General features: G+C 43.4%; 1 protein-coding gene across 1 annotated transcript in view; it reads left to right on the top strand.

Moving 5' to 3' along the window:
• CAB39 (calcium binding protein 39) overlaps window positions 1-16,884 on the top strand; it is a 100,562-nt gene extending 83,678 nt beyond the window's left edge. The window contains exons 5-9 of the mRNA XM_051999403.1: window positions 5,675-5,843; window positions 7,717-7,776; window positions 10,949-11,014; window positions 12,532-12,675; window positions 14,170-16,884. Coding sequence (XP_051855363.1) covers window positions 5,675-5,843; window positions 7,717-7,776; window positions 10,949-11,014; window positions 12,532-12,675; window positions 14,170-14,358 — 628 coding nt within the window. The 3' untranslated portion in view covers window positions 14,359-16,884. The remainder of the gene's footprint in view (window positions 1-5,674; window positions 5,844-7,716; window positions 7,777-10,948; window positions 11,015-12,531; window positions 12,676-14,169) is intronic.
• Window positions 16,885-17,242: the final 358 nt, after the last annotated feature.

Genomic DNA, 17,242 nt, shown 5'->3' with positions numbered 1-17,242 from the left:
CTTGACAAGAAGTTTAAAGTTGCTTCTGTGTGACTTGCACCCATCACTCCTGTTTCTCTTCTCTTGGACTGTGGGAAAAAAGTCGGATCCCTCTTCCACATTAAAGTTCCTGAAACACTTAAAGAGAGCTGTCATATTCTCAGTCCCCCTTCCTTCCATTGATTCTTTCATAGCATGGTCTCAGAGAGCTCTTGTCTTCATTATCTTTTTCCCTCAATGCTATGTTCACATCGGAGAATAGTTTGTGGAGTCAGATCCACATCTCACTCGTTTGGGATTTTCTGTTTTTTTGTTTTTTTTTTTTTAAGTCTATTATCACACTTGCCCTTTGGTCTGCCATCTTCTGAGATCTTTCCTCAAGTTGGTGGTGGATAAAGCTGCTGGGTCTTTCCCAGATGCTTCTGTTTGTGAAGTTGGCTTTTTTACTCTGGTATAAGACTTTACTTTTATTGCTGTTAAATTTTACTTTATGATATTAGCAATACATTTTGGTCAGATCTTTCTGGGTCCTGACTGTCATCTGGTCTGCTATTGATCTCTCTGATTTGTGTCAGCTGGGATATAGAGAAATGTGGGATCTGTGTCTTTATTCCAGTCACTAATAAAAAATGTTACCCATTCAGACTGGGTCTTCTGAGTAGACCTTGGATCCTTCATGACTATTCTTAGGCTCCTTCAGGCAGTTCTGAATCCACTTAATCTTGCTGACATCTTCCTGTCATTGGCAAGCAAGGAGCTTGAGGGGCTCTGTCACATGTTTAACCCTTGGCACACTCTGTGGGGCAGCTGGGGGTACCACAGGGCCAGCCCCAGACACTTCATAACTGGGTGAGCCTGTCTGCCTCAGTTTCCTCATCTGTCAAATGAGCTGGAAAAAGAAATGACCCACAAGTGCCATGTCTTTGCCAAGACAACCCCAGATGGGACCAGGAAGAGTCAAGCACAACTGAAAAAACGAGCAAGAAAGGAGTGTTCTTCACTGTGTCACCCCCATGATGAGATGGCCTTCGCTTCTCCTGCTCGGCGCCTTCCTTCACAGCGCCATGTTCTTGTGCTATTTTGTCGAGAGGCTCAGCGCAGGGGCTTGATTTCCTCTGGAAGACTCCGCGCCATTCTCCTGAAGAGACGACCAAGGACGGCCCCACAGCCCTCTCAGGCGGGCCCTTCTCTTGGCCCTCAGCTCCTTTCCAGTACAGAGGCCATCCCCCTGGCCGGGGAAACCGAAGCAAAACCTGTTTGCCGCCTCTCCTGTGAGTAGTGGTCACAGCGGTGTTAGAAGCAAGAAGCGAACCCCTCTCAGGCACAGCGGATAGAGTGAGATCCCTGCAGCCAAGAAAACCCAAGTCCGGGCTCTTCCCTGGCCAGTGACGCTGGCAAAGTTCACTCAGCCCCCGTCTTCCTCCATTTCTTCAGGTGTAAATGTGGTAAGAAATGAGACGATGTCTGCAAGTGTTGAGCACAGTGCCACGTACACAGAAGGTGCTTAGTATGTGTTCACTTTTCTCATTCCTTAACCACCCATCTCACTCAGGGTGAGATTTCACACTCCTAGGCTGTGCTTCCTCCTCACTTGTCTGCTCCTGCATCCATCTACCAGGTGATGGTGGTGAGTGTCCTGTGGGCACTCCTGGCACAGCAGTGACCCTTCCCCCCTTGCTTTGTCTTCCAACCCACTGACTTTCTGCCCTCCATCCTTAAAGCTCCTCCCGCAGCTAGCTCCTCCTCTTCATCAGCCCCTTCCCCATTCCCTGTGCATGTGTCTTTGATTGTTCTTTAGCTTTGAGTCTCTTCCTAGGGCTCCTGGCCAGCTGTTCCTTGTCTGCTGGTTTCAGATCTAGAAGGACACTTCCCCCGTTGGTTGCTCCACCTTTTGAAGAATGAAGTTATCTTTTAAAAAGCAAGTTGGTAAAATGTGGTGGCGCTACTTTGGGCATAAAGGACTCTAGCAGGCAACTGGACGAGTGAAGTCCCTTTTTGCCCCTGCATCCTGCTCTGGGCCAGGCTTGTGATCTTCTGTATTTCAGTAATCATGTGGCTTCTCCATCTGCCTTTGTCTTTATTTACTCCAGTGATCTCCACTGGATCTTCTATTTCCTTACATAAGGATATCTTTTTAATATCCCATACCCCCCATCGCCTTTTAGCCTATTTTCCTCTACCTTAGTAGAGTTTACTTTTTTCAGAGCCATAAGCCAGTCACGTGGCTCACCCACTAAGAGTGTGTTAACATTAACTAGAAATCCCTATGGGACAAGGCAATTAGAAACTTAATCCCAGTTGTAACCCAGGCCTTTGTTGCATACGAATGGCAGGCCATAAGTTTTATCACTGGTTCTTATTGCTCATGCATTTATTCTCCATGTACATACTTTGCCCTGTGCCCCTAGGATTGAACATGGGGCCTCTCTCATAAAAGAGCTTTAATAAATACTCATCTATTGTTTGATTCCTTCTTGGAGATTGCCCCCTATAAATGTCTTTATAACTTTACTTTAACTCTGGTGTCTAACTTTAGTGGTCAAACACACACACACAATTTTCCTCTTCTTCCTTTGCTGTTTGAAATCTTTTGAAGATAATAAGAGTCACATCAAATAAAGTTGTTTTTCCCCTCTTAGGTCTTGTTAGTTCCCTCCATTCCTGGTGAGGAGTCCTTCATTTTTATTTTTATATTTTAATCTGGCATATGCAAATATAAATTTTATGAAATATATAGCCAATGAAAGAGAAGCAGGGAGAGCAGGAAGATGATGCAGTAGATAAAGTGTCAGACCAGGAGTTAGGAGGACCTGAATTCAAATCTGGTTTCAAACACTTATTAGCTGTGTAATCCTGGCCCAGTCACTTAACTCTGCCTCCAAAAAAAAGAAAGAAGGAAAAAAAGGAGAACTTTGCTAGCCATGTCACAAAATTAAAACTGGGAAGAGATGGAAGGGGTATTATGAAGTGTCAAAATAACAAACTAGAGGGATCCAGGTGAATTTTGTGTCATTTGAGTACCAGCTAAGGAAGTATAGAATTCATATCAGAAGAGGAAAGAGAAAAATCTTTGTAGCCCATTCATGAAAAGAGTGACAAAAAAGTGGAAGCTTTCCTGATTCATGGGAAACCTGTGGAAGGGAAGAAATGAAAGCTTGCTTTGTCAAATATTGGAGCTTGTAGAGAGGGAGGCAGTAGGTGGAGGTCACAGGCATAGAACACTTATTGGCAGGCTTGTACAGCGTATTCCAGGTATTTTCAGTAAAATGTTTGGATAGGAAGGGAAGCAGAGAAGACTCCCCCCTTTCCAAAGTCATAAGCAATGACAAGAACTTCAAAGTCTGAGGGAGCCGTTCTTGCAGGGCTAAGTTTGAGAGCATGCTAGATGTTTAAGCTGTTTAGGACTATATGTTTCCTTGACACAAGATTTTGGAGGATGGATCAACAAGTATTTTTATTAGACATAAACTACTATATTCCTGCCATTATCAAAGGCACTGCTTGATTTAAAAAAAAAAAAGTGAAATTTAAGCCATCCATAGTCATGAAAAAATCCTCTAAATCACTTTTGATTAGAGAAATGCAAATTAAAACAGTTCTGAGATACCACTTGACACCTCTCAGATTGGCTAAGATGAAAGGAAAAGATAATGATAAATGTTGGAGGGTATGTGGGAAAACTGGAACACTAATGCATTGTTGGTGGAGTTGTGAAATCCAATCATTCTGGAAAGCGATCTGGAACTATGCTCAAAGGGCACTGATCCAGCAGTGCCATTACTGAGTCTGTATCCCAAGGAAATCAGAGGACCCACATGTGCAAAAATGTGTGTAGCAGCTCTTTTTGTGGTGACAGATTTGGAAAATGAGTAGACACCCATCAGTTGTGGGGAATAGCTGAATAAGTTGTGGTATGTGAATGTTATGGAATATTATGGTTCTATAAAAATGATGAACAAGCAGACTTTAGAAAGGCCTGGAAAGATTTACACAAACTAGGGCTGAGAGAAACAAGCAGAACTAGGCATACATTGTACCAATAACACCAAGAACGTGCGAGGATCAACTATGAAAGGCTTGGTTCTTCTCAGTGGTTCAGTGATCCAAAGCAATCCCAATAAACTTTGGACAGAAAACATCTGTATTCAGAGAAAGAAATATGGAGACTCGATGTAAATCAAAACATGCTATATTCACTTTTTTCCCTTCATTTTTTTTTTCTCTCCCATGGTTTTTCCCTTTTGTTGTAATTTTTCTCTCCCAACGTGATTAAAAAAGAAATGTGTATTTAAAAAGTCAATATTCATGTATAATGAGAAAAAATAAAACAATATATATTTTTTAAATGAGACAGTTCCTGCCCTGAAGGAGCTTCTGATCTTCTGGGAAGAGGATATTACATCTTCACAGTTGACAATATATACTTAACATGTACAACATTAATACAGGCAGGGTGGTCACCAACAGGTATAGGTCAGCCTTTGCAAAGGGATAGAGAGAGTGTAATGGGAAGTAATGAGGAGTCAGCATGGAAAGACAGCCTGCAGCCAAGTGATCAAAGGCTTTGTATCCAGATTGAGATGTTTATTATATATACTTTATATAATCAGTAAATTTAGAATAATTTGAAAAGAGCACTAAGGGGAGAATAAGAAGGATGGTCTCTTACAGTCCCTGAGTGGAGACATGAGGCATGAACGCAAGTTAGGGAGTGACTTTCAGCTGGGATGACAAAACAGAAATGGGACATGACATGGGCTCGGGGAAGCAAGCCAGTTAAGCCAGTTTGGTTGGAATGTTGAGTGTATCTGGAGGAGGAAGATGGAATAAATCGGGAAAAGGGGAGGAGAGTCAGCTTGTATAGAGGTTTTAAATGAAAGCCAGGAAGTTTTTATTTCATCTTAGAAGCAATAGAACATCAGGCATGTGTTTTAGGAACATTAATTTGGCAACTTGTATGAGGGATGGACTGGATAAAAGGTGACCAAGTGGGAAAACCAGCTGCCAGACCCGAGCGAATTACTTTCTTAGCAACTTCAAACCAGAGTTCTTGGGTTCAGTTTGGGTCCTCGTCTGAAAAGCTAAGAGCCCCAAATGTAAAATGAGCCAAACTGCAAAGGTTTGGTATGAAACGCTCCTCTAAACACCTTTTCTTTTGGAGAGGCCCCCACCAGTACCCCACGGATGCCACCATGCCCAGAGGGCGGAGCTCCGAGCTCCAAAGACTCCTTGAGAACAAATGTCGGCCAGACCCTTCACCTTGCCTGCCCCAGTTTCTTCATCTGTAAAGTGAGCTGGAGAAGGAAAAGGCAGAGCACTCCAGTATCTTTGTCAAGAAAAGATAGGTCGTGAAAAGTCCCACATAGATGTGCATTACCCACCCCACTCCCCATCACAGTGATGTCATCTGAGTGGGGGTTTTTGTTAGTTTTTAGGAATTAACAATAGTAAAAATTCCCTGGTTAGGATCCTGATGAGTTAGTCCCAGAGTCCTCAGAGAAGTCCTGCAACCTCTCCCCCGGCCTCTCTAACAAATAGTAGGGCTGGCGCAGACAAGACAGGTACACCATCGACCCGACCCCTCTGCTCCCATGGCCTTCACAGCAGAGTTTAGCACCCCGATCTGCCCAGAACGCAGCAGTAGGGCAGCGTGTTGAGATCTTTTTAAAGTAATTTTACTATGTTCTTTCTCCAGGTACGAATCTCCAGAAATTGCTCTTAATTGTGGAATAATGCTGAGAGAATGCATCAGACATGAACCTCTTGCCAAAATAATTTTGTGGTCAGAGCAGTTTTATGATTTCTTCAGATATGTTGAAATGTCCACATTTGACATAGCTTCAGATGCATTTGCCACGTTCAAGGTAATGTATAAATGAGGGAACTGATCATGCACATATGTATGCAGGTATGTCCCTGGGAGCACTCCCAGGGACAGAAGTTTTGCAAGGGCTAACCTGATGGACTTGCTGAGGGCCCAGTTGCCTTTGCTTCTCTGTGGGATGTTTGATATATTACTGCTTTCTTAGGGGGACTTTTGGAATAGCAGAGCTGTCAAAAACAGCTAGAAGGGAGGATCTGGTTGGATATTTTAAAGTATTTACTTCATGTCTTCCTTTATTTTATTTAATCTTTATTTGTTAGATTTGAAACAAAATTCAGTTCTCATGTCTAAATCTCACAGGATATATAGGAAAAATTTGGAACTTGTATTTTTTCCCATACATAATTTAGTGTATAGTGAACAAAAATCTTTACTGTTAATGTTTAGCTTTATTTTACTCCAGTTAAAAATAATGATTGTTTCTTGTATGAGTTATTAGTCTTAGATAATCTGGGGGAAATGGGCATAATAGATAGAAGTAAGTAGAATCTGTAGCTTTAAAGGAATGAAAAGCTGCCTCCTGAAGCATCTGATTCAGAGAAAAATGAATCTTGCTTTTTAAACAAAACATAAATAATATTTTATTTTTTCCAGTTACCATAAAGAAGACAATTTGGTCCTTGCTTTAACACTCTCGCCTCTGGGGCCCCTTAAAGAATCTAAAGGCCCATAGCTCATTTTTTTTCTCCTTTCCCACCTCCAAAAAATTTTAACACCAAAGAAAAGCCATGAATATACCGAGGAAATTAGTTTTGGAAAAGTTTAATAGCACACTCTCTTAAGTAGACACACCCAGAGAAACCTTGAAAGAGGCCTATGATAATTAAAATTTAGGACAAAGTTTAAAAGAAAGAATTCAGTGTAAGCCATTAAGGTGTTCATTTACACTGGTGGTTTACTGGATAACTCCCAGTAAGCTAAATTCTCTATTTTTAGAGGAAAAGATTGATTAATTGCAAGTAATTCTCTTCTGCATGAGACTGAATGTAAATGGCTGCTTGAGGTCACAATCCCATTGGGTCCCAGGAAGCAGCCTGGACTCTCCTAAGGAGAGTTTGTAATACATGTTTTTGAAGCCACAGGTCAGATGAGAGGGAATCCTTAATTTGACTTTTTCAGCCCTTGTCAATGTTAGCTTGCCAGCTTGTTTTTCTTTAATGTGATAAGTTTTTTTTTTTTTTTTTAATGAGATTCTACTTTAGAAATAAGATATAAGTTTCAGTGTAATAATTGTTATGTGAATCTCTCTCCTTTTTTCTTTAGCTCCTTTGAGCTGTTAGATCTTTCCCAGAGATTCCCTTTAAACAAAATCACTTAACTTGCTACAGATGATTTAAGATTTGCATTTTAGGAGTTTGATTCATTTTGGTGACTAGTGCCATTAGCTAAAGCTACCAACAACCTGGTTGTTGAAATACTCTTAACACAAAATCATAAAGTGAGTGGTTTTGTGTTCTTAAGAGTTCAACATATGACTTTGTTTAAAGTCTTTCTAGTATTTTACATTTGCTTTTTGCTATTCCTACCCCTCCTTTGCCCTTTCCTCACACCTCATCATTTCCTCTGTTTTGGTTCTGCTTGCTTTAGTGTTTCAGTGTGGTCTTTGTGGGGTCCAGAATCAACAATATGTCAGGATACTATTATATTGCTGCTTTGTTATTTCTTTCAAATTACGGCTATTTCATGTTGCTGATGCTCACGTTAAGCTTATTGCATTTTCAGTTAATTTCCCCCGTAAGTATTGCGTAGACGTTTTTAACATGTCAAAATTTTTCATTGGTTGAAGAATGGGCTTAGAACTTTAAAAATCTTAAATATTTAGAAAAACTATGAGAATCTAATTTCTTTTCTAGGATTTACTTACAAGACACAAGTTGCTGAGTGCCGAATTTTTGGAACAGCATTATGATAGAGTGAGTCTATATAAAATTATAAAACTGCATTATAAGTGTTAATTTCTTCTAGCTACTAAAAATGAAGGAGTAAATATTTAAACATTTAAGATTAGATGCTGCATAGAATCCTAGAATTTGAATCTCAAAGAAACTTAAGATTTAGGATTGTTTTATTCATCTCTGTAACACCTTTACTTTCTTAGATGGAGAAACTGAGGCCCAAATGGTGTGAAGTTCTTATAACTCTGTACCTAGAGAAAAATCATGCCAGGATATAATTTGAATCTCCCTATTAGAGACCACCAAGAGGAAGTTAAAGTGGATTTACCTAAGCTTTTCTCCTTTTTCAAAGGAGTGGATAATTAAAGGAAGATTCCCTTCTGTTTGTTAATTAACTTATCTCTGTGCAGGGGATGATGTGTGAGCTCCCTAGGCTGCTTTTTATGGCTGCCAGAATGGTTTTTGTCTGGCCATATTTCTGCCTTTCTTAAACACCTTGAGTGATAATTATATTATCTATTGCTTCTATATGGTACAGACACCTTGTCTGACATTCTGTGGTCGAGCTCGTCACATTTCATATTTCTTCCCTCCACACACACTTCATTTAGCCATTGCCCAGACCGGGATGTTCTCAGGGACCACCTTCTCTGAGGCGTCCCGGATCCCCTCACTTACAAGTGTTTTCTTACCCCTGACGGTAAGAAAGCCTACGGACGGAGACCTCCCCGCGGGACCTCACTTGTGTGGGATTCCTGGGGGGCTCTTGATGTCGGTAGTTTGAAACACCAGCCCACAAAACACCTTTGTTTTCTTTGAAGAGAAGCTATCCAAAGAGCGTCCCTTTTCTTTCTTTATAAAATTTGAGGTAGTTTCTTTTTGATCTTAGGCAAATCCCTTAAATTCCCTACGGCCTCAGTTTCCTCATCTGCAATGAATGGGCTGGACTAGTGTTGTGTGGAGTCCCTTCCAGGTCTGATGTTCCTTCTTGGATTTGTCCTAAAGATTAGGATTTCTGACTTTGGTGTAATGATAAATGCTTCCACCAGAGGGAGGACTTTCCCAAGCTTTGGATCACTTACGGGCTCTCTTTTTAAGTTTGCTCTGTGTTGAATGTCTGCCATTAAACTGAAAATTAATAAAACAGCATTCAGGGTAGGTTTAAAGCTCCTAATTAAAGTCCAAGGTTGCTGAGCAAGACTAAGGAGTGGGAGTCAGTGCGTTCAGTGTTTGGGCGTGTGCTGTCTGCCAGGTGTTTGAGGATTGCCAGATCTGGCCGGGGATGGGAGAGAGAGGGGAGGGCTGTTCCATGAGTACAGGTGTGGGAAGGAGGTGGCAGGAGACCAGCGGTTGTGGTGGGCAACTCGGGAAACAGTGCAGATCTGGTGGCCTGAGAGAGGTTCTCCAGGCCCTCGAAAAGGTAGTGAAAAAGCTTTGTTTTTATTGAGTTCACTGTGTGCCAGGTACTGAGTGAAGGATTGGGGATACAAAGGGGGGTGCATTGTGAGGTGCAGACCATGCCTGCTCTCCAGGAGCTCAGAGCCTGACGGGGAAGGGGATGTATGTCACTCAGCACATGGGAGAGTCATGGCCCAGAAGGCACTAGGAGGGGAGCGGGAAAGGCCTCCCAAAGGGCGCTGATGCTACGGGTTGGAGGTGGAAGCGAGGACTGGGAGCACTGTGGGTGAGGACGGTTGGGGGAGCACCACGATTGCATGGAGGAGGGGAATATCAGAAGGGATTCAGAGGATCCGGGCTCTGCTCTTGGGCAGGTTCCTCAGGAGGGGCCAGGCTTGGTCAGAGTACGTGGAGTTTGAGGAGAGGATTTTCACCTCTGTGGAAGCTGCATTGGAATAGGGAGAGGTTAGAGGCAGGAGGTGGTTAGAAGGCTGTTGTAATAGTCCTGCTGGTGAGGGGCCGCCCACGAGAGAAATTCTGCAAAGAAAAGGCAGGATCTGGCAATCGGGGTGAGGACACCCCGAGGTCATGGACCTGGGGCATTAGAATGGTAGCACCCCAGCAGCAGGAGGTGAGGGGGGGGGCTCCTGGGGAGTTTGACGCCTCAGGGACATCCCAATGAAACGTCCAGCAGGCAGTCAGTGATTTGGGGAGGGCTGGTTCCAGTCTGGGAGTGTTGGGCCCAGAGAAGGCCCTGGAAGCCACGGAGCTGCTGAGCTCACCACCGAGGAGCCCCAGCTGGTTAGCCAGAGAGAAGGGCCCCAGAACTTGGTCTTGGCAAGGCGGAATTGCTGGGAGGACAAAGAGAAGGCACTCGAGAGTAAGAGGACTGGGCCGGGCTGAAGAGGCTCGGCAAAGGGTCGGGACTGGGAGGGAGAAGAGGGCAGCCGGGGCAAGATGTGGCCACTGAGGGAGGAGATCTGGCCGTGATGAGCCTGCCACAGCCAGGACGCCGGTAGGGTCGGAGAGAAAGGGCATCTGGGGAAACAGCATCGTCAGGGAGAGGCAGAGAGAACAGGCGTCCAGTGGAAGGAGGTCTGGGCTGGGACACCATGGGCTCAGGCTGAAGTCCTTGGGCTGGTGGGATTAGAGGGGGGGTGGGACACCATGGGCTCAGGCTGAAGTCCCTGGGCCGGTGGGATTAGAGGGGGGGTGAGGGGGGTCTTTGTACCTGGAATGATTTGAGTAAAGGGGGTGACGGTCTGCTGGCCACTGAGGAGTGAGTCCAGAGGGGAGGGGAAGAGGTTGGAGCCCATGGCTGGGGAGGAGGCAGGGTGGGTCAGGATGAGGCTGTCATGGAGGGGCCTGGAGGGGAGGAGGCACAAGGTGCCCGGGCAGGTTTGAAATTCATGTCCTGAGGAACAGCGAGTCTTCATGGCGTCTAATGAAGCTGTATGTTTAATAGATTAAGGGAGAGTGACCAATCACCTGGAACTCTCAGGAAGCCCCAGCCTGGAGGTGGAGAGGAACTGGGGTGATTGGGGGAAACCTTTGAAAAGGATCAATGAAAAGATTGGCTATAAGGACCAGATGTGGGGGGGGGGTGCTGTACAGGGGTGGGCATTTCTAGTGAGAAAAGCCAGAAAGTGGAGGTGAGCTCCTAGAAGACTTGGGAACCCCGGGGGAAATGGGGCCTGGAAAAGGGTCACAGGCATTTTTATGTGGCATTAGGGTTAGTTCAGTCTAATATTTGGGGGAAAACCCATCAATGTTTGTTTTCTTCTCTTCTTAGTTCTTCAGTGAATATGAAAAGTTACTTCATTCAGAAAATTATGTGACAAAAAGACAGTCGCTCAAGGTATGGATTTCTGCTTTATTTTTATTTCTGTGGAAATTGGTGGGGTGGCGGGCGGCATGGGTAGAATGTGAGGGTTAGGGACCTAGGCCACTTCACTGTGCTAACGAGACAGGCAAGAAGCAGCGGGTCTCCTTTAGGGCAGCAGCCTCAGCCCCTTGAGAATCCAGGAAGGAGGCTTTCTTGGGGCTATAGGGACGCCTGCGGAGCTGGCCGATCGACTGTGGGCTACAGGATGCCCTTCGGAGGGCGCAGGCTTCTGCCGGGCCTGGGAATCGCTCATCACTGATTGTGGAAAACTTGAGGTCTTATGAAGGAGATGCGTGTAAAAGCGTCTGAGGGAGGTGTTACTGCATGTTGAAATTCTTCCGAGTTCTTAGACAGGAGGCCTGTTTTCCATTGAAGATATCGAAATCATCCTAATCTAATCATTCTTTAGCGATTCCCTGGCAGTGACCTTCATAAAATGCTAGCTCCCTCCAGAGGAAAAGGTGATGGTGTCTGAGAGCACGTGGAAGTGTTTGTCACTTTCTGTGGGTTTTTTCTCCCCGCCCCTCTCCCCCCCGCCCTCCCCTTTGCTCTGTGAATTCTTTTATTATATGAGGAATATGGAAGTTTTAAAAAGAGAGAGTGTAGAACCCACAACCCTAGTCTGGTGCTGGTCTCCACAAGGCGTGGAGGGAGCCATCAAGCCCAGCCTCCTCTGGCCCGGCCTCCTCAGCGGGACTCAGAACGATGCCCCAGACCTTGGGCTCTCGCTACCTAAGGACCAGCCAGGCTTCAGGTTGGCCACAGGCCGTGTTTTTCAGCAATGGCAGCCACGTACAGGTTGTCCACAAAGTAGAAGAGGGCTCGTGATGTGTGTTAGTGGTGGGCTCAGTAAAGAAGCCTCTAGAATGGAATATTCTGCTCCGAGTCACCAGGGTTACTTCCCCAGGGATTGGGGAGATGTAGGAGGGCCGGGGAGGGGAAGGAGCAGACTGCAAGTGGAAGAGGAAGTATGGGGTCTGTTCTCTATGCAGTTAATTTTAAAGTCAAGAACTGGAGTCAGGGAGAAGTTGGAGAGAGGCAGAGGTCCAGAGCAATTTTCTCACCGTGAGAGATGGTCAGTATTAGAGCTGCCTCTTGAGGTATTCAAGCAGAAACTGAGCAGCCGTCAGGGATGTGGAAGAGGGGTGTCCTCTGGAGAGGAGGAGGCTGGCCCAGAGGCCACTCCTAGAACCTGGTCATTAAACACTGAGATTGTGCTCGAGGTGATGATCCTGAGTCACTAAGAAAGGGGGAAATGACATTTGGCGAGTGCTGAGGAGGAGGCTGCAGACTATGAGATCAGTTTTGGAAAAATTTCCATCCCAAGTGATGAAAATATCACATACGCTCGGACTCTGTAAGGGCTAGCTCTTCACTAAGAAATCAATTGGGAGGAACCTCTTGTTTTCAAACCAATCCAATTAAATGAAGTATTCTTATAACAGATCCGTTTCTAATGTAACACGTCTTGGTTAAAAATCTTTTCTCAGCTTCTTGGGGAACTTCTGTTAGACAGACACAACTTCACAATTATGACAAAATATATCAGTAAACCTGAAAACCTCAAACTGATGATGAACCTTCTGCGAGACAAGAGCCGCAACATACAGTTTGAGGCCTTTCATGTCTTTAAGGTACGGTATTGAAACCTTTTCCAGGGTCTTCTCTTAATCTGCAAATCCTTTTAGAATTGATCATCTGGTTATGTAACAGTTGTTGTATAATAGTAACAGTCTACATCTAGGGGCCTCAGTTCCCTGACCTCCAAATTGGGATGGGAAGGGACCAGCCTGCTCCTGGGACCCGGAAAATGAGTCATTTGGACCACTGAGCTCCTTGGGGCCCCTCCTGCTCTGAGTCAGTCCATGAATTCGATGCTTCTTGTCATTGTGCTCAGGGCACTCTGCCTCCAGCATTCTCGGTAACCTTATTGTAAGCTGAGAATCTGAGGTAAGGTGACTGACTCTGGGTCTCCCAGCTTCTGCTCGTTCCTCCTTCACTGATTAGTCAGCTGTACTGAGAGTGTGACTGAAATATTAAAATTCTGATACTGGAGAACACAAGGACAGAAAGACCGAGATCGTTTGCACTTTGAAGAAAATTTACTTTTCTCTACAGGCCTCCTGCCTTTGGGAGTAACTTTTCCCCCCCACAATGAGTGTTGCCCATTTTCGATGCTGTTGGTTTTAAGAATCCACCTTCACACCTCTGGGCCCAGAATCTTGCTCCATTATGAAAATAGAGCAAGAGTCCCCTGAATGTTCCGCCCAAGAGCAAATCTCACTTCCCTGCTAAGTAACAAACAGCACCGTAGCCTGCCCTGCGTGGCCTTCCGTGCTGACAGCAGCTGCCACCTCTGCCCCTTCTCCCCACCGGCTTTGGGCCTACCCTCCCTGCCTCCATCTCCGTTCTGTGACTTCTCCTCGGCCCTGAATGGAGAAGACTCACCCCTGAGCATCAGTGGAAGTGAAGGCAGTAGGGGAGGGCCGGGCAGTCTGGGGTTCTCCAGATTCCGCCATGTTTTAACAACAGTCATTTGTCATAGGACTAAAGTGCAGGTGCCAAACAAAGGCTTGTTTGGATATTCTAATTGTCAGTCTTTTCATGTAGTCATTAATACCCTTTGCTGGACAATTCTCTTGTCAGCCTCATTCCGGTGTTTGTATGGAAGTTTAAAAGGTCTAGCATTAAAGGCTAGAACAGACAGATTTCTTTCCCCTCACTCCTTTACTCACTCATTCCACCAGTCTGGGCTGACTTGGACTTTAGGGTGGGCATGGATAGGTGTGTGCTTTTAGTAGAAACTTATTTTATGGGGGGAGATTTATTTATCTCTGAAGAAAGCTTACTGGTTGTGTTCTGTTGGCTTGAGTTTATTTTTATCCTTTAGCCGATTGAAATTGGTGAAATAAATAAAGAAAAAAAGTCATTGGAGTGAGAAGTTCCTCACATTGCTTAAATGCTTCCCATTTTCATACTTGTATATGTCAAACAGTGAACAAGTATCATAAAATGTTCTGGGGACAGTAGGACTCCCTGTTACAAATGAGCGGGTTTCGGTATTTGAGACAGGCCAGGACTGTTGTAGTTGAGAATGGGCTAACATTCTTGTTTCTTCTTTTCTGCAGGTGTTTGTAGCCAATCCTAATAAAACACAGCCAATCCTAGACATCCTTCTCAAGAACCAAACGAAACTGATTGAGTTTCTCAGCAAGTTTCAGAATGACAGGACCGAGGATGAACAATTTAATGATGAGAAGACCTATTTAGTTAAACAGATCAGGGATTTGAAGAGACCAGCACAGCAAGAAGCTTAATCTCCAATAAACAAACATCTAAAATATTAAACCCCAAGTCAGCATTTGCTGTTAGATATTCAGCATCAGGCACTCGTATCGATTCATGAGGAACATTACTGCTAATCTGCTGTTCAGTGAACGGTTTTTCATTTTTCTTTTTTCATTTTTTTTTTTTTAGTCCAAGTTGAAAAGCATAGCTGCTGCTTTCTTGCACATTAGAGCACCGTGTGGACCTTTTCTTGATCTTTATGTCATTTCAGAATTCAAAGACACTGCTTGTTTAGGGGGTTCTAGGAATGTGAGGTTTTTAAAAACAAACATAGAGGTTATCTTTTGATTCAGGAAAAAAGGTGTTAAAGGTAGTTAAGTGACAGGTTGCATGCTTGCCAATCTAATTCAGTCCAATACATTTGCACTTATTTGAGATCCGAGCACAACATGACCTGCGCACACTTGGCACCATTGGTATCTGATTGTATGCCTTGATTTAAAAAACAAAACAAAACAAAAAAAACAAAAACAAAAATAGAACAGAAATGTTTAGTGCTTTATCTGTAATCAAAGGGGAAATGTATCAGAGAGGTACACTCTGGGGGATAGTTGTCATGCTAATAGAGATATTGCAACTTAGCAGTTTTTCCAAAGTGTGAATGAAACCTGAGAAAGTTCATAAGGAAAAATGTATATATGCTTTTCAGTGCTTTCTAGGAAAAAAAAATTTTTTTTGACATTTGATTTGATTTTCTTGAGACTTGTCAACTTGGAGATGTTCAAGGGTTTTTGTTCATTTTACTTTTTTGAAGGTATTTTAAGACAGTAGAAATAGCAGTGACATTTCATTTCAACAGTGCTACAGATTTCTTTTGTATATAACTACTAGACTACTCATTTCTTTAAAATGATTTAATTTGTACAGCAGAAGAATGTTATTGTATTAGTCTGTAACTATTACCTAATATTGAGTTTTTGCAAAAATGAATGCTCCTATGTAATTGAATCTCTCCAATCCCATGGAAATGCTGATTTCACACTTTCCTGAGTACTTTCTGCAGCATTAAAGGGAAGAACAACCAAATTCTTTGTATTCCCTTCTCTTACTGGGTGCCATCCATTAGAATAGGCTCAAATAGAAACTGGAGCCAGTAAACTGTATTCTTCCTGAATAATATTGGCCAGATCTATAAATAAATGGTAAAGATGATGCTTAATTCCTGCTGATTCTTTGGGTGAGGGGTGGGGACCCCATAGAACACCCCCTTTTCTTTCTAGTGTCTCTGTGGTCCAGTACAATAGTTGTGAGACTGAAGAATGGAAGCCTCAGCTTCTTGTAGACCATAAGTTCTTAGTCATAGATATCCTGCAGGAAAGGCTCCTCCCTGCTCTCCACCCCATTCCCTGTCCCTAGATATTGCAAATTATCAGTATTTACAAAGAAAGAACTGATGTTGCATCACTTTTGTTACTGTGACCACAACAAAACAACTCCTGCTGGAATGTAGCTGAGCAAAGTGATCGGGAATGGCGTCTGTTCTCTTGCCAAGATTGCCAGGATCACAACTCCACAACTTTTGGATCAGGTTCTGAAAGTTCAAGTGCCGCCTGGCTGCAGCTGATGAAGGACTTTATAGAATTATCTATCCTTTGCTAGCCTCTCTTCCTAATTAAATTATTTCTCTGCTGGTAGAATGGGACTCTCGATTGATGTTTCTGTTAATTTTTAAAGTCTTCATGAAAGGAAGCCAGATAGAGCATGACTCTAAAGAAAGTGGAGTCCATTTGGTTCTGTTTAATGTCAATGAAGCTCACTATTATAATGGGTTTGGTTAAAGCAATCTGAAACTACTCTGTAAAATAATCCACATTTCCTATTGGAAATAAGGGAAGTGACTTAACTTCTGGAAAAGGAAGTTTCCACTCTTTTTTAGAAAGGCACAAGTGGCCGCAAGAATTGTAAGTATTACCGTTGTTGCCCGGCACTGTATGGTAGGTGGTTTAGGGCACATGCCCTGATCACAGCTGAGTGGAACAGAGCTGATTGGCCAAGATATTTCTCAGAACATCAAAGCTTCCACTTTGGCAGTGTGTCCTAGCACGAAAGTTTTCTGTCCATAGAGCAGAAAAAGGATGGGGGAAGTGTGGGAAATGGAGCCTGGGCTTGGGACTATCCTGTTGGGTTCTGGAGGCAGTTGCTGTGGTATTTTTTCTTTATTTGGGTTTGTTTGTTTGTTTTTTGAACAACAGAATGTGAAAACATTGAGCGTTAAGAAAAAGTTGTGTTTTAGAGTTCTGATCATTTGCCATGTTTGTAGTATGGAAAAGTTGTACTGAAAGTGGTTTCTTCTCAAGTGTTAGGAAGGCTCGCATAGACTAAGGCAGTTATTTCATGGGACTTTTACCCTTTAAAAAAAAAAAAAAGTAGAGATGTATACAATTGTAACTACTGCATATAAAAGCATTTCATTTTGCCCAAGGAAAATGCATTTATATTGGAAAATCTGGCTGGCCCTGTAATTTAAATTGAAATAAAATTTTGAAGAAACAAAATTGTCTGCTTTTGTAATGTGTTTTGAGATTTTTGTGTTCCGTGTTGTGATGTGCAAATAACATCTTCTGTCACAAAAAAACAATCACTATGTACTTCCAAAGGGAGACAAACTGTACTTCAAAGGAGAGTTTCACAGATTCATAGCTCTTACAAAATGCTCGTTTTCACTGCATGCTGCTTTCCTACCTATTGTCATCTTTCTCACGCTTCTCTGATAATCATTTTTATGCTGATTAATAGGGTCCTTTTATGCTGCCTTATGGCTCATTTTCAAAGCGCAAAATCAGTATGCACATCCTTCCCCTAATACCCGTGTGGTTCTTTCACCGGAGGTGGCCAGCGGGCCCTGGCAGGAGA

The sequence above is a fragment of the Antechinus flavipes genome, chromosome 4, assembly GCF_016432865.1.
Source record: "Antechinus flavipes isolate AdamAnt ecotype Samford, QLD, Australia chromosome 4, AdamAnt_v2, whole genome shotgun sequence".
Lineage (NCBI taxonomy): Eukaryota > Metazoa > Chordata > Mammalia > Dasyuromorphia > Dasyuridae > Antechinus > Antechinus flavipes.
This window is presented reverse-complemented; position numbering and strand designations above follow the sequence as displayed.